Consider the following 19,739-nt stretch of genomic DNA (forward strand, 5'->3'; position numbering starts at 1 on the left):
AATACAGTAATTCTGTGTTTAGCTTATTTAGGAACTGCCAAACTATCTTCCTCAGTCTTTGTACCATTTTATATTCTACCAAGAAGGTATAAGGGTTCCAATTTTACACATTCTTGCCGAAACTTGTTAGTGTCTCTCTTGATTGTAATCATCTTGTTGACTGTCAAGTTTTTATCTCATGGCTTTGATTTGCTTTTCCCTAATGACTATTGATGTTGAACACCTTATATATAAATGGCTTATTGGCCATTTATATATCTTCTTTGGAGAAATGTCTGTTCACATCATGCACCTATTTTTTCACTGAGTTATCCTTTTTGTTGAGTTACACATTTTAATTTTTTATTTTGAGACAGAGTCTCACTAAGTTATTGTGTAGTCCAGGGTGGGCTTGAATTTGCAATCATGTGTCAGCCTACCTGAGTGCTGGAATTGTAGTCATGTGCCACTACACCCAGCTAAAACTGTTTTCTTTGCTAAGGCCTTTAATGCTTTTCTCTTTAAAAACTATTTTTCTCAGAACACATTTTAAATTTAAAATTAAAATGTATTATATTGCTGTGTGATTTTTTTTTTTTTTTTTTTAGGATGAGTATTTCATCTAAAACACAACCTGGAAATTATAGATGTTGAGTGGTGTGATGTTTTGTTTTGTTTTGTTTTATTTTGTTTTTTTGGTACTGGGGATTGAACCCAGAGCCTGCTTACTGAACTATATCCACAGCCCTTTTTAAATTTGGAGACAAGGTCTTCCTGCCTCAGCAGCACCATGCCTGGCTGAGTTTATAATATCTTAAATTACAATATTTTATATAGAGATTCTATTATTAAACAATCCAACTTGGTTTTGGTGTTGTTGTTTGTTTGTTTTGCTTATTCCTAAAACTTTTAGTGATTTCATTTTTGAATTATAAAAAAATTTAGGCAGACAATCATTTTCTTCTTACCCCTTTTACATGTTTGAAATTGAAAGAAACGTGAAAAGTAATAGCTCACAAAAGAGTAAAAGAACAGCAACAGTAGACAGGTCAGTTCAAGTCTAATTTCTTGCCGATAATAATCATAACACCATGAAACTGTTTCTGTGGAGATTAATAGTAGGGAAATGATGAAGCAAAAACTGTGTAAATTTTCTTGAGATATGTGCAGTGGTAACTTGGTACTCATTATTAATTGGTTCCAGGAAGAGTGGCAAGTACCAAAAGTAATGAATACCAAATAAATTGTTTTAGCTGAAAAAGGTAATAAGTCACCAGGTAATGAACACCAATAAGTTCTAGCTTTTATGTTGAGTACCAAACAAACAACTAGTATCAGGACGAAATTTTTGTGTCAGAAGGCATTGAGTGCCAAATTCGACAAATTTCAAAGCAGTCAAGTACCAAGGTATGACTGTATAATTATAATCAAGTCACAAACCTTGATTATGTCAGTGGAGATACAGAAATAGCCTTGTTTTGTAAAATTCTTCATAATATTTTATAGTAAGTTTTATGTGATAGACTTCTTTTCCTATTTTCTTTTCATGCCATAAACTTATTTAGAATAATCTTTTTAACATTTTTTTTTTGTTTCTTCCTAGATGCTCATTCTACACATGGAAGGTCCAACTTTAGAGATGAAAGATCTAGTAAAACATACGAACGTTTGCAGAAAAAATTAAAGGATCGCCAAGGAACACAGAAAGATAAAATGAGCAGTCCACCATCATCACCCCAGAAATGCCCTTCTCCCATAAATGAACATAATGGAGTTATAAAAGGGCAGAATGCCAGTGGTGTGAACACAGGATCAGCAAAAAGCAAATCAGGGAGAGGCAAAAGTAATATACAAGTTGATACAGAAATAGAAGGTAACTATAAAATACTCAACCATTTTTACTGATTCTTTTACTTACTTAACCTGATAAAAGTATATTCTAACCTCTCAATCATTTCATCCTTGTCTAAATAACAAGGCTATAAATATATAATGTAATAATTCTAAATATAAGACAAAGTTTTAGAACCTTACCTGTTATCAACTATTGCTTTTGATAACTTGGGAAATTTCAATTTATAATTTCACATATATTGTTAATCTCTTACTGTTTGAGAAAATTTCTACTTGCTATGCAAACTCAGATAATATTATCCAGAGTCTGTTTCATTTATGCCTGGGCCGTTGATCAAGCTGTCAAGTTTTATCAAAATTATTTCTCCCAGCTTTTTTGTGTATAAATCCCGGATAGTAACTAGTTAAGTCGTTAACTAATCTCTTTACATTCTCTATAGTTAGGATACACTAGTATTCTCATTCTTTTTCTTCCAAAATGTTTTTTCTCTTAAAATCTCTTTTATACCTTGCTTGGATCCTTCACCTAACCTGTGACTACCACCATATTAACACTGAGTGCTACTTCTTGATATTTACTGGCATCAGTCTCAATAAAATAAATAGAAACTGGGTTAAACAACCTGTCTCCCATGTGCCTACAATGCAAAGTTAGTACCCAGATATTTTTGACTATAATGTTCAGCCTCTTACTACTGTGTATCTTGACTTTTTATAGTTTCTTTATGTGTGTCCTTTGGGTTTCTTTGATACTGTTTCTCATTTAACTTACAAATTTCATCAAACATGACTATGAAGCATACTAAGTAATAAGATGCTTTCAACTTTGAGGAAAATATCAAAATATAAGCCATTTTAACTCTTCCTACCTTGTTTTTCCTTAAAATTTTCTTTTTGTCACTAACAAATTTTAAATAATGAGTATGACTTGTATGTTAATAACATTTACAAAAATGTTCTTCAATTTTTGAGACTTAGTGAGCATTCTTTTCAGCACTGATGTTTCAGAACAGTTAAGCTAAATTTTCATGTATGCAATTGGTGGCTTTAAGTTATGATCAAACAAATTATATTGCATTTGGGGAAATAATAATTATAACATGTCATGAAAAAATAGTTAACTTGTTAAGAGGCACAAGATTGGCAAATAAGGTCTTTGCAGAGAGGAGAGAATATTTTTACCACTGTAAATAAAAATGCACTTTCTATGAGAAAAATATACTCTTCAGATATACATATGCAGTCGTGTTATAATTAGTAATCACAGTTGAAATCAAAATAGAAATTGAATCATAGAATACTAAAGGACCACAAATTTATGTGTATGAACTAAAGATAAAAACTAGAAAATAAGTCCCAAATACCAACCTAGTTTCAGAAGTAATATTGAGAGGAAGAAGGGATTACATTTGAAGTTTTTTTAATTTATTTTTTCAGAAAAAAATGAAGAAACTAAAGCATATGAAGCATTTCTTTCTAACATTGGCAAACCAGTAGTAAGTATCTCATATATTTTCTCAACATTTACATTTAATGTATTCATTTCATGTTTTCATTCAGGCCTTATTTAAAACTTTCTAGAAATACAATATCAGTAATGGCTCATTATGTATCTGATTTAAGAAGAGATACATTGAACAGTAAAGGAGAATATTGAGACTGGAATCCATTTTTTAAACAAGGATACAATCTAAATACATTACAGATTATTGGAATAGACAGAACTGATAGTGTGGATACAACTGATTATTATAACTTTTTTAAAAATCCATTTATATTATTCTACATGAAATATGTCCGGCCAACTCCAAAAGCAAAAAGAGTTTAATAAAATCAAATAATAGAACAGCTAGACGAAACTTAGTATTCCTCAATCTTTTGTAAGTATAGATAGAATAAAATAGAAAAAAATCAGAAAAATACGTGGCAGCAGAATTGGCTTACATAAAAGTTTCTGTATACATTTAAAATAACCAGTGTAGGACCAGGGATTTAGCTCAGTGTTTTCACTGCTTGCCTTGCAAGCACAAGGTCCCGAGTTCGATCCCCGGTACCAAAAAAAATAAATAAATAAAATAAAATAACCAGTGTAAAATCTATTATCTGCTTGGGAAAATATTTATGAATGTTTACAATATTAAGTGTTCATACAAATTAAACATTTTAAACTAAGAACATAGAGTTCTTCACTATTCAAAAGAAATACGAATTCTTCTGAATATGTGTGAAGTCCTACTTCAAAAAAAAAAAATGCTAAACAAGCAAAATGTTTACCGCTACAGCATTAATATTAAAAAATAAGACAACTAAAGAGAGACATAGATAAGATAAAATTTTGTATTGGACAAAATGATACAGCCATTTAAAAATACAGTTATGAAGAATGTGGGAATATGCAGAGATGCTTTTGACATAAGTCTGAAAAAAAATGCCAGGGACCAAACTATATAGGTACCATAATTACAGTCTAATAAGGAAAAGACTAGCTGGTCATGGTGGTGCACACTTGTAATCCCAGCAATCTGTTAGGCTGAGACAAGAGGATCAAAAGTTCAAGTTCAGCCTGGGCAACTTGGCAGCTAGGGAAACCCTCCCTCAGAATTAAAAAAATATTTTTTAAGGCTGGCGATAGTAGCTCAGTGCAGAGGCCCTGGGTTCGATCCCTAGTATCTTTGGGTATAAACACTAGAAGGAAAAACACCAAAGTATCAAAGTAATTTTTCTGATAGTCTTTTTTCCTTCTGCTCTTTAAGAGTTATAATTCCACTCCATTTTAAAAGCAAGCCAACTGAAGTGCCAGTGATTATAATTTAATTCTGAATTTCTTTATTGAGTTCGTGTGTGTGTGTGTGTGTGTGTGTGTGTGTGTGTGTGTCTGTGTTTTATTTTATTTTATTTGGTACCGGGAATCAAACTCAGGTCCTTGCGCTTGTGCAGCAGGCGGTGAAACCACTGAGCTAAGTCCCCGGCCCTTTATTGATTCCTTATTATAAAAGGTGTAATATAGAATTATAGAGTAATTATAAATCTCCTTTTACTCCTTCAATTTTATCATGTTTAACACTTTGGGTTTCCTTTCCTTCATCTTTCAATTCATTTGTATATGTCTATTCATCAAAATACTGTTGTTGTTTACCTTTTTATGAAAATGAGGTCGTAGTGATATTGGAGAAATATAACTCTACCTGCTAGATGTCAGATGTGCCAACTTCATGTCCCCCGAAATTGAAGAATGACTTCTAAAGAACAGTGAAGGTTAGGAAAGATTCATTGAGAAATAGCTCCTGAGAGGCAGGAGAGGTCCTAAAAGTGGGTTGCCACCGAGGCGCTCCTGTCTGGGCTAATCTGTACAGCAAAGTCACAATTCGGGTACAACATAGTTCAAACTATAATTGACCTATAGGATTACAAGTATAGCCACTTAGCTAATATTGGTCCAGTAGGGAAGCGAATCACATAGCAAGGGTACATGGAAAGAACAAAGGCATTTTAGGGAAGGGACAGGTCTGGATGCATGTTCTGGTCAAGTACCTGGGCGACTATTGCCTAGCTGGACTCCCTGTACCAGCTAGTGCTAATTACAGTATAATTCCAAGTTATTACTTATCTCTTAGAGAAATATGTATGTCTGGCCATTGCATCTTTATCTTGAGGCCTGGCCTTCTTCAGATGCACCTCCAGCCACAATTCTGATGTCTATTTTTCTGCTGACTTCCTTGAAAGCCTTGTTCCTCTCTGATTATATTAATTTTTACTGATTTAGCTGCCTGTGTCATTATGTTGCCTTTGAAGAATAAGTTATTCAGAAAGATACATATTGAGCCTTTTTTTATATGCCAGTAAATAAAAAATACAAAGTAGAAACAAATGCTGTGTGATAGTAAAATGTGCTATTATTGAAATAGAGTCATGTGATGACAGTTCTTAAGTAAAGCAGTCAGGAAAACCATGGAGCTCTGAAGAGTGAGAAAAAGTACACTATGAGTAAGGAATGAAAGGCGAATACAGGAATGAGCAAGCATGGTGAGGTGATCAGATAGAAAAAACTTTAATCACTAGACCACAATAAGTTAGGGAAAGAATGAAAGATGTTAAACAGGCAATAGGATGAGGCTGTTTAACATGCAAAAGAATGTATCTTAATTTACAAAAGAAAGGACTATACCTCCCTAGCCCCCCAAAATTCATGCTCAAATATTTTGTTAAGAAAAAATAAATTGCTAGGCCAGAGATTTAGCTCAGTGGTTTTGCAGCCTGCTGCGCAAGCGCAAGGACCCAAGTTCAATCCCCGGTACCAAAAAATAAAAAAATTTAAAAAAATAAATTGCTGTGTTTTAGTTATTGCCCTTAACGCCTTTTCCACAAAAGCTTATCTTTTTTTTTAAAGGGTTATCTTTTTATTTTACCTCATTTTAAGAAGTTTGTATTATAAGCCAGTCCCTCGTCTAATAGGCTACTATGGTCCTACTTTTCTGATAACTCCCAATTAGATATGAACACACTTAGCTTTCTTTCATTCTAATTTGTTTTTAGAGACTTGAGTATATACATGTAAATAAATATTGACTGTCTCATAATAATAGCTAACACAAGTTTACTAGTATTAAATTCATAGCACTTCAAATGCATATATACATTATTTAATTCCTATAAAAGTCCTAGGTGTACTATTTTTCCCCTTTTACAGATGAGAAAAAGCAAGAGTGGGGTTTAGAAAGTAGCAGTTGTGCCAGAATTGAAACTCAAGAGGTATCTTTCCAAGATTTGTTTATATCCAAATGCTTCTCACTAGATTTACTAAAAAAGGAAGTTAGTACTTTTAATAGGATCGGTGCTTGAATAACATCATCACTACTGCTAGCAGCATTTACTACAGTAAATAATATTACAGTACATAATATTAAAAATACTATTTTCAATATAAAGCTTAAGGAAATTTTTTAAGCTTTTAACAAAATTCTTACCTGGCATTATTGAAAAGATGTAATTTATTGAAATAATAAGCCCTGTATTATAAAACTAAAAAAAAAATCTGATGGTTTTGATTTGTTTTAGTTTATGTTAAGTTTGAGTGATTGTTCCTCTTTGATTAAGTTACTTGACTGAAAATATAGGTCAGGGTTTTTGTTTGGTAGTCATTGTGTGTTGGGTTGTTTTTTACATAGTCTAGTTCATTTACAGCACTAAATTAAGTGTATTTATTCATTTACTATATAAGTATTTGACCACTTAACAAAATGCCAGATACTGTGCTAAAAGCTAGAGATAGGATGAAAGACACAGACACCACCAGCCTTCCCCAGAGCTTAATGTACTAAGTACCATGGAATAAATACAAAATTAGAACTGAAGTGCCAGCACAAAGAGATAGAGTACTCTCAGGGTGTTTAATGGAAACTGTACATTGGGATGAATATTAAGGAAATTTTACTCTGCAAAGATGAAATTTAAAGGAAAAGTACTGGGGGGGATACTACAGGCAGTATTGCAAACAGATTGGGTGGCATTTGAAAATCATTGGACATGACACATTTGAGGAACAAAAAAGAGAAAAGAAAAAGCACACATTTTGTGCTACCTATACTTTTGATGGTGTAGTAAGTATTCCCATAGCCAGATAAAATAAACTTTATAAAGTAGGTGCCAGTTAATCCCATTGCCTGACTCACCTTATGATTCCTGTTCACATTCTCACCATTTAACACAGCAGTGGTCCTTGCATAAAATCAAGAGACAGTGTGTGTATGTATGTGTGTGTGTTGCACACATGATAACAGGATGTTTGTTTAAAAACAGAATATGGGGAATCTGCACCTTCTGCAGGCTAAAATCCAGGTGGATACTGCTTACCAAAATAAAAAAGTCATTTTTAAGTCTGTTGTGAAGGAAACATAGTATTAAGGCTTTAAAACAGTATTATAATAAGTAAAATATTATGTCTTGTATGACTTCATCAGAATAAATACAGTTGTGATTTTCAAATTTATTCAGGCTTTGAAAGCTTTGCAAAAGAAAGAAAACTATATAGGGATTCTTTATTCTGCCCAGTTAAAATATATATTTTTAAAGCAAGCATTTATATATGTGCCGTTATATAATCTGCTACTTTTATAATCCATCTTTAAAGTGCTTATCAATCCCTAAACCTTTTTTCCTCAGTGTTAGGCTTCTATAAAAGAAAGACATAGTCATAAGACTATTCCAGTAGTACAGATAGATGTGAAACACAATTGAAACCTCGGGTTTTTTTCCCTCACAACTCTCCTTGCATCCCACCACACACGGTAAAGGCAACAAAATACATTTGCATGATACATTTTTAGGCATTTTGTACTTTTTTAAAAAAATGTAAAAACACTGCAATCATACCACATAGCCTACTAACTAGGTTCCCTTTTTCCCCACTATTATGTAGCCCCAATACACTGATAAAATCTTTAGATAGCAGCACATACATGATTTATTACCTCACTCTTTTTTTAACACCTCCATAATGTTAAGAAGCTAGTTCTAGGTTTTTGCCATTATTAATGCTGCAGGGAACATTCTTATGTGTGTGTATTTGTGTGCATTTGCAGGTTTATTTGTAGGATATTATCCTAATGGAGGGAAAATCCTGAAAGTGGAATTCTTGAATCAAAAAGTAAACATGTTTTTATAATGGTTCCCAAGTTGCCCCATATAAAAGACTATACCTTTGTATAATTCTTACTTTTAAGAGATTGCCCATTTCTCCAGATTCTCAACACATTGGATATTATTAACTTTTCAGCCTTTTCCTGATAGATGAAAAATAGCTATCTTGTTTCAACTTACATTTATTTAATTACAAATACAATTATACATCATTTCATATGTTGTCCGTTTATAGTTGTTTCCTTGGTCCATTCATGTTCTTCATTCATTTTTCTCTTGAATTTTTTTAAATTATGATAATACTTTCTAAGTTGAGAAACCCTTTCAGATATATTACAAGTGCTTTTATTTTCTTTTTGTGGTATTTGGTATCCACACTTAATTTTGTCTGTCTGTCTGTTTGTTGTAGTACCTAGGATTAAACCCAGGGCACTCACACTGAGCTAGATCCACAGCCCTTTTTTATTTTTTGAGACGGTCTTGCTAAGTTGCCCAGGCTGGACTCAAACTTGGCAGTCATCCTGCCTCAGTCTCTCACAGTGCTGGAATTACACACATCCGCTACCATGCCCAGTTTTGAATGGCCCCAATTGGTCTTTAAATATTTATTGAACCTGTCCACACTTTCAGAACAAATTCTCATCTATAAATGACCGGGTTTCTATTTATCAGTTATTTTATGTCAGTTTATACTAGCATTATTTAATTTAATCTTTTAACCCCATTGGATATTTCACTGCTCATTATGCACATTGCATTTGTTTTAAGGAGCTTTTAATTGTTATGTTTTTGCAGGCCTCAGACATCCAGGCAAGGACAGTAGTACTTACCTGGTCACCACCTTCCAGCTTCATTAATGGCGAAACAGATGAGGCTACTGTACCAGAGCTGTGTGGTTATGAAATTCTGTTGTCAAGTACTGGAAAAGATGGGAAATACAGATGTGTTTATGTGTAGGTATTTTTTAGGTTTAGCTTCCTCTCTTTATGTAAGTTACTCAGTCTTTCCCTCTTCATGTTTTTATTTTGATCCATAAGTTAACTAGTGAGTAGTACTATATAAATAGTTTAAAAACAGGCTGGTACATATTTTTGTCTGTACTCCCTCAGAATGATCCCTTTTCATTGGTCACCTTCATCATTTTTTTCCCAGTATGCACCTTAACAGATATTCCATATTCATATATTCTTAATGCATTATGTACAAATTTTAATAGAACCCACAGCTAAGGAATAGAGGACCTTTGATTTGGAACTCATGAAGTATTATAATGATCCTTTAAGAACTTGGACTTTATTCTTGCATGTACAAGCTCTTGTCTGATTGTAAAATGAACTTAGTACCAGAGTTCCTCATTCTTACATTGATATGTTAATAATCATATTTTTAAAACCTCCAGAGTTCCTCATTTATCTGGATATGTTGTCATATTTTTAAAACCTATCATAGTTCTCTGTACTTGGATCCTATCATAGTTCTCTTTAGTTGGTTCAAAAGTATATATACCAGAAAGCCTTAGAAAGAGTTAGTGGCTAAAATTGAGACATTTATGGTCAACAATTTTTAAATATATTTTTTCCACCTTTGCTCATATAGAAGTTGCTTATTTTAATGAAAAATAAGGGTAAAGCCAATTATTAGTCATATTGTAAGCACAGCAAAGATAGTTGTAAAGGAGTTAAGTCATTTAAATTATAACACAGAACGCTATCTATCATCAACCTTCTTTGTATCTTTTTTCATAAAGTAGCTGTAAGGAGAAAAGAAAGTGAAACTGTTCCATGGCTCTCATCGTGTCACATAAAGTTATAAAGTTGCCCTGCCTCCTCTTTAGCAAGATTCCCCTGTGTTTATTCTATTCAGTTTTCATAAAAGAGATAACATACCTATGAATAAATAGGGGACAAGAGCCATCAACATAAAAGTTTTTGTGTTGATAGCTGTTTCTAGTTATCTATGGCTACTTGCTAAAGAAGAATTTATTTCCATTTGCAGCCTAATCAGGGACAAGGAAGCACAAGGAGGATATTAGTCCCCTCCAGTTAGTCTTCTAAGGATACTACTGCAGCTGCCCAGTTTACTAAAGTGTACCTTCATCAGTGAGACATACTTACCTCTCATCTATTTATTCACTTTAATTTGAGAAACAAGGTAGATAGGATGCAAAGATGATGAAGAGAGGAAAAGAAGTCCATGAATTGGAGAGAAGAGAGCCTTGATTAAAAGAAATGGAATAAGGAGGAGTGGTTGAAGAAGAAACGGGAAGGAAAAATGGAGAACAGGCCGTCATTTATGGCCACATATCCAAATAATAGGTGTAACAAATAATTATTTTGTGTTCCGTTATATTTAAAAATATGATAGTGGACATGGGAAATACTTTATTTAAATACATTTTATATTATGATTCCCTTTTTTTTCTTGCTTACTAATTAACTTAAACTGCAGTATTGTTAATAAAGTTTCATATTTTTCCTAGTAAAATTCAGGGGCAGACTCTATAAAAAGAACCTGGTAGTTTTGCTTTTAGTACCATGTTATGTGAAAGATCGATGTTTTAAATTGAAAATGATTTCATTTTGAAAGTTAAATATCTTTTCTATCTCTACTCCAAAGTAATATGCAGATGTATAGATTTAAAGTTTGGTATATACCCAATTGGATAAATTCTATATTAGATCTGAATATAATTGCAATTGGTAAAGAAAGAAGCATTATAATTTCATAAAGTACCACAGGCTATTATATATCCATTAGAAATGCTTGAGACACTGAAATGTTACTTTTTTTTTGTTTTCCTCCAGAGGAGAAGAAACAAGTGTCACTTTAAATGATCTCAAACCAGCCACTGATTACCATGCAAAGTAAGGAACTCCTATATGTTATTTGTATATGCCACAGCATAGGGTTATGGCATTGGTTGGTTGGTTGGTTGGTTTTTTTAAATGATTTCCTTAAAATTCTGGAATAGAATTCATTTTGGGTTAAAAATATGGACTTTGGTTTTTCTGTTGGCACAGTTATCAACATTTTTAAGTATGTAACTTAAGTATTAACATTAAAGAGAAGATTAATTTTGTAGGATCTAGGGATTGAAATGTATAGAATGTTTACCATATCTAATTTAGTACTGAAATTTGTCCCAGTTTGGAAGTTTTTATAAATCATAAATAATACTTGTTTTTTCTGTCATATTTGGGGCAAAATTTAGGATATTAAAACTCAGAATTTCACACAATTTGAAGTAGTATCTCAGATGTTTTCTAGTTTTCCCAGTATATTTTATCAAAATTTTATAAATTCTAGTGCTTCCCCGGCTGGGGCCCAATAGAACATTTAGTCACGCTTTTTGTTTTTTTGTTGTTTTTGGGGGTTTTTTTTTTTTGAGACAAGGTTTCACTGTGTGCTTCAGGCTGGCCTTGAGCTCACTATGGAGCCCCAGACTGGCCTCGAACTCACAGTGATCCTCCTGCCTCAGCCTCCTGAGTGCTGGAATTACAGGCATGCACCACCTTATGTAGCCACCCTATGACTACACCCTATGTAGTCACCCCATTTTTTAAAAACATCTGTGGTTGGGATTATTTCTATTAATCCTTCAAGTAAATTTCCTGTGGCTAAACCCAAAATATTGTATAACCTAGTATTTTCCACATTATGGATTGCAACCATTACTGAATCATGAATTTAATTTTGTAGATTATATTCAGCTTCTGTGTGTGTGTATGATGCTGGGGATCAAACCTAGGGCCTCGTGCATTCTAGGCAGTGCTGTACCACTGGGATATACCCCAGGCTTGCTAGTCAGCATTTTTTAAATGAAATAGGATTAAGTGGAATACACTATCAGTGTATTAACAATATTGTTTCAGGAAACTGTTATTTTAGGAAACTTGTTGTATGTGTGCATACATATATGCACAGACACAGTTATGTTACAATTTAAAATGTGTTTCTATTGGTTATAGTTAAATGAGAAAACCATGGGTTTATACTATTTCTTAAGGGCTATACTTTGATTCTGGTATTCATATTTTCCTTTTATGTGTGCATGGTACTGGGTTTGAAACTCAGTACCTTTGCACTGAGCTACATAGCCCCACTCTACCCTCCTGGAGTTTTGGGGGGGGGGTGCAGTTTTTTTCCTTGGAGACAGTGTCTCTCTAAGTTGCCTGGGCTGGGCTTATACTTGGGATCCTCCTGTCACAGCCTCCTAGAGTACTGGGGTTACACATATACCATGGTACCTGGCTATATTTTCTTGATAAATCATTTAAAAGATACATTACTAACTTGAAATACCTAAAGATGATACAATTGAAAATATAATCCACTGATTCTGCAAGGTAAAATTATTTTATCACCGTAGAGTACAGGCAGAGTCCAATTCTATAAAAGGAACTCCTTCAGAAGCTGAAAGCTTTACTACCTTGAGCTGTGAACCTGATGCACCTAATCCACCCAGAATAGCCAATCGAACCAAAAATTCACTCACTTTACAATGGAAGGTAAGACTATTCTACAGAGTATTTCTAACTTGACATTTCTTTTTTTTCCCCCTATAGTATTAAATGTCAGTTGTTTTAGAGACCAAAAAAGCTTTAAGCTTAACTAACTTACTCTTGCTTTTTACGTGTATGAAATAAGTGTTTGTTTTGTTTCTTATACCTTCAGAAAAGTCCTGCTTACTGTATGTAAATAAATATAGCAAAAAAGGTGGATTTATAATTATTAGTTATTACTTTATACATGTGATGAGATTCCTAAGAGTGACTCAACCTGTTGTTCTTGTTTATAATATTTTGTAGTGATGCTTTTATTTTCTGAATTTTGTCCTAAAACCAGATTAATAATAGATAAACTCATAGTTTTTAAAATATCAATATGATGCCTTAAAAGGAATAAAGTTATAGAACATATATATAGGATAATATATAGTTTAATACATAAATATTTGGGCCAAGCTATACAAGAAGGTATAATAAAGTGGACAGACACTGTACATAGAAGTAGTCAAATACCATAAGCAGCATTGCAATTAGTGGCATGATTTTCTGAATTAGCGTACAGGTCTTGGTGAATTTCTAACCAAAATTAAATGCAAGCATTTTGGGAAAATTCAATATTTGTTCAAACCATGCATGAAATACTTACAAAATAAAAATTAGATTACAGGCTCTGATAATCACACCTACAGATATTTTACCCACATAGACATCTAGGAGGACATCAGAGGTCCTAGAAGAAGGAAACAATTTCTTACTGTGCTGATTGTTGCATACTATAGGACTGTCAGCATCCTTGGTCTCCACTCCATAACTGTCAGCCCTTCCTCCTGCATTATTGTGGTGAAATCAGAACCACCCCTCACAAAATTTCAAAGTACTCCCTAGAAGGAAATACTACCCGTGTTGGGAACCTTTGATTTACAGTGAGTTATAACTACTCATCTTAATTATCTACTCTTACCTCAAGAACAAAAATCAGAGCTACTTTTCCTTCTGAAACCTTTTGAAGATAATTAAAATTCAGATTTGAAACTTCTGCCTTTAACACTATTCCAACAGCCCTGTACATGACAAAGACAGTGCTACTTCTTCATGCTGCCCATACAGATTGTACAGACATAGACCTTTCTACAAATGGCCCTGTAAAACACACAGTAATCACAGCAGTTGAAGAAAAAAACCTATTGGAGATAATGTATACCTCAGAGATTTTGAGAGAATTAAACAGATCATTTCTGTTAGGTTTTTGTAGTAGGCCTGACACATAAGGAGCCTAATGCCTATTGTTTTTATTTAATTTCAAATATAAGAAATCTTGCTTAGTTTAGTGACTTGAATATTCACACTTTTGACTCTGCTACATTACCAAATTTAAAAGCATTCTAGTGGGGGTTAGCCCAGAAAAAGAACAGTGGCATGAGTTGGCACTTGGGGTAGCAGTTGAGAGAAGTGTTTTATCTGCTGACATTGTTTAGAAATGCTGGACAATAGTGATGATAAAAAGCTGAAGTTTATCTTTTACTGTGTTTACTGCCAGGAACCATACTGACCTACTCATCCCTTGGAATATTATTTGATAGAAATATTGGCTTTGGGATCAGACAGACCAAATTCAGTTCTGCATCACTTTCAATTTCTGTGATTTAATAGTATATTATGGAGTTGATATGATGATTAAATTAGATAACGTAAAACACTGTACACATAATAGTTTCCCCTCCATCTTGAATAAAAGCTGGAAAATAGGTCTCAACTTGTTCAAAATAGATGTTTTCATAGCCTCACCAAAAATGTTTTTAAAAGAAAAAGTAAATGTGAGACTTCAGCAAATAGAGTAGAGCAATCTGGAGTCATTAACTCTTTGGAAATGTATTTTTATACTCTTCTTGCTCAGACTTGTGATCTCTAATTTTGAATTCTCTTTCTTTGCTATATAAAAGTTAGAATTTCCCAAGAATCCATTCTTTGCCCCTTTCTCATTATATTCCCTTTTAACTGCCACTGGTGTTGGAATCAGAATATCACTCTAATTTAACAGTATATTTAATTTTTTTTAAATGCAAGATCTGTTTCAACAAATAATTTAGACCTCTCCATGTTGTAAAAGGCTCTTTCCAAAAAGCTTAATGATCCTTGATCATAACTATGTACATAGGTACATAGTTAGTGGTATTATATAAAAACCAGATTGACACCAGAAAATTTGTAAGCTCTCTGCAGAATCATTTCCAAAGCTCAATTTGTTTACAAGAGGAGTTTGACTCCGTTGTCTTCAACTTTGAAGTTGTAAAAACAGTGGTGATCATTTGTTCAACAAATAGAAATAGGTTGAAGTTATAAGAAGAAAACTGAGTTAAACATAAGGTTGATACTCTTAAGAGTGATTTAATACTGTAATAAAATGTCAAGCAAGACTACAAATTTTCACCCTCAAAAATGAATATGAGTCATTAGTCTTAGGTGATGAATACATTAAGTCTAGAAGGGATCCAGACATTGTGCCTTCTTGAAGTTCCCTTCAGCACCCTACAGTAGTTCTTCATTCTTTAGCAAAACTCCATTTAAATTGTAAGATGGGCTTTAATTTTATTAAATTTTTTTCAGTACTGGGAATTGGATGGGAGAAGGACTTTGCCATTTTTACCGCATTCCCAGTCCTTTTTGTTTTATTTTATTTTAGTACCAGGAATTGAACTCAGGGCCTTGTGCTTGCCAGGCATGTGCTGTGCTGCTCAGCTACATTCCTGGCCCCTTTATTTTTTATTTTTAGACAAGGTCTTGCCAAGTTGCCCAGGTAGAACTCGAACTTGCAGTCTTCCCACCTCAGCCTTTATTAAATCTTTAATGACAGAATAAATTATAAGAAACTTAAAATTGATGAAACTTGAAAGAAAAACAAAGTCATTTTTTTTTAAGGATTGTAAAAATTAAAGTAGAGGCTGGGGATTTAGCTCAGTGGCACCATGCCTGCCTCGCAAGCGCAAGGTCCTAAGTTCGATCCCCAGTATCAAAAAAAAAAAATTTAAAGTAGTCTTTGCTAAAAGAGATTATTACTTGAGTAGCCTTTTGTTTTGTTTTTCTATAGATGTTTTTCCAGGACTAAGTGACAGAGAACATCTGCACCATAAAGTAGATTCCTTAGATTAGATCATTAAAATACCATTTATGAAAGTACTAGTTTGTATTCATTTTGTTTCTTTCTTGGTGTTTGTTTTAGGCACCTAGCGACAATGGTTCTAAAATCCAAAGCTTCATTTTAGAATGGGATGAGGTAAATAAATTTAATCTTTTTAAATGTTTAAAAATTATATGCTTGTCTCCAGATAGAAATAACATTTATGACTATTTTAATTTTGTTTCTCTTTAAGAAACAGTATGTATCATCTTATATGATTCATGAGTAGGCTAGTAGTGTTCTTAGAAAATATTATAGACTAACTACCCTGTTTTGTTTTTCACATCCACCTTAATGGCAAGAGTATTCATTTCTTTTTTGTGTGTGTGTGTGTGTTAAATTCTTTTATTGGTACATTGTAGGTATACAACACAATTACATTTCTCATTGGGAATTGTACCTTTACATAATGCATCTTGGTTCTTATTTTTTCCCCATTCCTAGCCCTCCCTTCACGCCCTCCACCTTTCCCTATTTACAAAGACTTTATTTCCATTTTTTCCATTTCTTATCATTTTTCCTTTCCCTTCTTTCCTTTCCCCTGCCCCTCCCACTACCCCTACCCCTTTGGACCTTTTCTTCCTATTTTCCATTATCGATTATTCATTCTAATCATTGGTACATTTTAGGTATACAATATAATGACATTCATCATTGGAAATTTGCACCTTTACATATTCTCTCTTGGTTCTTATTTTTTCACCCTTGCTCAGCCCTCCCTTCAACCCCTCCAGCCCTCCCTATTTACAAAGATTTGTTCCTATTTTTCCATTTTCTCATATTAATCCCATTCCCTTCTATCCTTTCCCCTAGCCCTCCCACTTCCTTCCTCTTTGCCCCTTTTCTTCCTATTTCACATGACCTATTATACATTTAGTCCTTATTTACACTTTCAGTTTCTCACACCAGAGAAACTATTCGGTATTTACACATGTGTGTCCTATTTATTTCACAGAGTATTCATTTCTTAAGGCTGTTGTAACAAATTACCATAAACCTGGTGACTTAAAACAACTTATTTATTCTGTTACAATTCTGGAGGCCAGAAATCTGAAATGGATTTTACAGGACCAAAATCAAGGTGTCATCATGGTAGTGTTCCCTCTAGGGGTTCTTGACCATCGTTTCTGTAGGGTGTCTTCATTACTTAGTTCATGACTATATCGTGTTGCCTTTTCTCCCCCTTGCTTCCATTGTTACATCACTTTCCTCTTCAATGTTCAAATCTCCTCCGCTTAAAAAGTCACTTGTGATCCACCAAGATAATGTAGTTTCCCATCTCAAGGTCCTTAATTTAGTCATGTTGTTTAGTCTCTTCCATGTAAGGTAACATTCACAAGTCCTAGGGATTAGGATCTATATAACTTTGGCAGCCATTATTAAGACTGGCACAGGTTTTGCTATCAGTTGTCGTGTTCTTTCTTGTCCTGCAGCTTCTACCAATCTAAGAGGATGGACCGGGAGAGTGGAATACATTTCACTGATAATTGGGGAATTCAGCAGTATGTTAAAAGAATAAAGCATAACCGAGGTTTAGTACAGAGTTCTAAGAGAATTGAGAATTGAAAACTCTATTAACACATCACATTAATATAAAAGGGTAACTTATCATCTTAATAAATGATGGGGGTATTTGTTAAAATTTACCATTCCAGTTAAAAAAAATCACCCATTCCAATTAAAATTCAAAGCAAATTAGGAGTAGAAAAATAATTTTTGTTCCATCACTAAGCCATTTTTGTTCAAAACAAAAATAAGTCAAAGTTGCTAATTTTCCTCAACTCTATATTTAACATTATGAAGAAAGTTATAGTTAATGTAATGTAACTTGAAACTAAAACAAGTTAGATGGCCGTCATGTCTGGGCTGGAGAGCAAAATTCCGTTATTTAGAGGTGATACAATTTCCTACTTCAACCACTACTAGACTCAAGTGAATATCATTAAGACTAATAAGAGTTCAGTAAAGCAACTAGATACAGACTAAAGTTGTTCTTCAAAGAAGTCACCTTTACCACCCTTTTTGGGGGGACAAGGGAGGTGGAGATTGAAGAATTTAATCCATTTTATTTAGCATCTTAGATTTCTTTTGCATCTTAGATATTTTTGATTACCTTGAGCCATCCTAATTTTTCTCTCTCCCTTCTTATGGCCTCTAATTGGCTGTTCTCTGTGTTAGAATTTTTTTTTTTTTTCAGTATTAATCTGGTCAGTAGCAGCTCCAGATCTTTACTTTAGAACATTTAGCATATGTAGGTGGCAGTTCGGGGGTTGGTAGGGATCTCTTCTTAAAACAACTTGCCTCCTCCTTTTTATAGTGAGGGAAAGCTGGCCGTGGTCTATATCAGAGCTCCTGTTCTTACTACTACCAATTAAAATTGTAAGATCCATACCTGGAAAGTTTCTGTTACTCCATCCAGAGATTTAACATTGGCTAAAACACCATACTTAATTCAAGAAGCTATACAAAGATCCTTACTTTCTAGTTTTTAAATTCTGTACTTTATGAATTATATTATATGGAAGATGTATAATATCTCAGATTTTTCTTGAGATCCATGACTTACAGTTAACAGAGAATATTTTTAATGTATACTCGCAAATATGTGACTACCAAAAAGAAATTGATAGGGATTTATCTTTTTATAGTATTATATTTGATTTATAATAATTAGCCATTTCTTTTAGGGAAAAGAAAATGGAGAATTCTGTCAGTGTTACATGGGCTCACAGAAACAATTTAAAGTTACTAAACTGTCACCAGCAATGGGTTGTAAATTTAGACTAGCAGCCAAAAACGAGTATGGTACAAGGTAAGATACATTTCATAAAATAATTTAAGTATTTTAGCTTATCTGGTCAACTCCAATGTATGATTTTTCAGTCCAAATTATCCACTAAAAATTCTGCTTTTCTGTTGTGATATAGTTGCAATATTACCAGCCTAGGAAAAGCTATAAGAAAAACAGAAAAACCCTAACTTATGTAAGGAACACAGAAAAAATTAAAATCAGCAATTTTTCTGATTTCAAATATAAATTAACCTGTTCATGTGATCAAGAAGTTTTTCTATTAAACCTCAGCATATGTACTTTCATTGTTTAAAGTTGCAAATGTACTAATAAAAAAACACAAAGGAACAAATAAATTTAAATTTTTTTTTACTTCTGGTGAATTCTAAGAGCCTCTACAATACCTAATTTAAATTAAAAGACCTTTCGATAGGCACATTGAGACTATTTTAGAGATATGCCTCCTTACCTTTATTGGTGTGGTAGGTTTAATTATACAATTGAGAATTTGCATTTTCTGTCTCATGTGCATGGCATTATGTGAAAGTGTATTTAAAAGGAACAACATTTATACCAATAGAAAGCTGTTATTTATATTTCCCCTACAAAGTGTTTTGTGTATTTCTTCATTTGACTACATGCATTATAGATATAAAGGTTTAAAAATCTGAACAAAACTACAATTTCAAAAGAATGCTAATTTATTTCTTGATTTCTGACCTTGTTACCTCCAGGACATTATCAAACCCAAAATATATTATTTGGATTATAATTCACTATCAAGATTTTTCATCTT

General features: G+C 33.2%; 1 protein-coding gene across 5 annotated transcripts in view; it reads left to right on the top strand.

The window, feature by feature from the left end:
- Nucleotides 1–19,739, top strand: part of Fndc3a (fibronectin type III domain containing 3A) — a 190,252-nt gene that overhangs the window by 126,669 nt on the left and 43,844 nt on the right. For all 5 annotated transcript variants that reach the window (XM_021257842.2, XM_087197348.1, XM_004844172.4 and 2 more), the window contains 7 exons: nucleotides 1,583–1,852; nucleotides 3,271–3,329; nucleotides 9,265–9,422; nucleotides 11,274–11,333; nucleotides 12,839–12,977; nucleotides 16,195–16,248; nucleotides 18,840–18,964. In XM_021257842.2, coding sequence (XP_021113501.1) covers nucleotides 1,583–1,852; nucleotides 3,271–3,329; nucleotides 9,265–9,422; nucleotides 11,274–11,333; nucleotides 12,839–12,977; nucleotides 16,195–16,248; nucleotides 18,840–18,964 — 865 coding nt within the window. The remainder of the gene's footprint in view (nucleotides 1–1,582; nucleotides 1,853–3,270; nucleotides 3,330–9,264; nucleotides 9,423–11,273; nucleotides 11,334–12,838; nucleotides 12,978–16,194; nucleotides 16,249–18,839; nucleotides 18,965–19,739) is intronic.

The sequence above is a fragment of the Heterocephalus glaber genome, unplaced genomic scaffold (assembly GCF_053883595.1).
Source record: "Heterocephalus glaber isolate CG9 unplaced genomic scaffold, H.glaber_assembly_v1.0 deba00001666, whole genome shotgun sequence".
NCBI lineage: Eukaryota > Metazoa > Chordata > Mammalia > Rodentia > Bathyergidae > Heterocephalus > Heterocephalus glaber.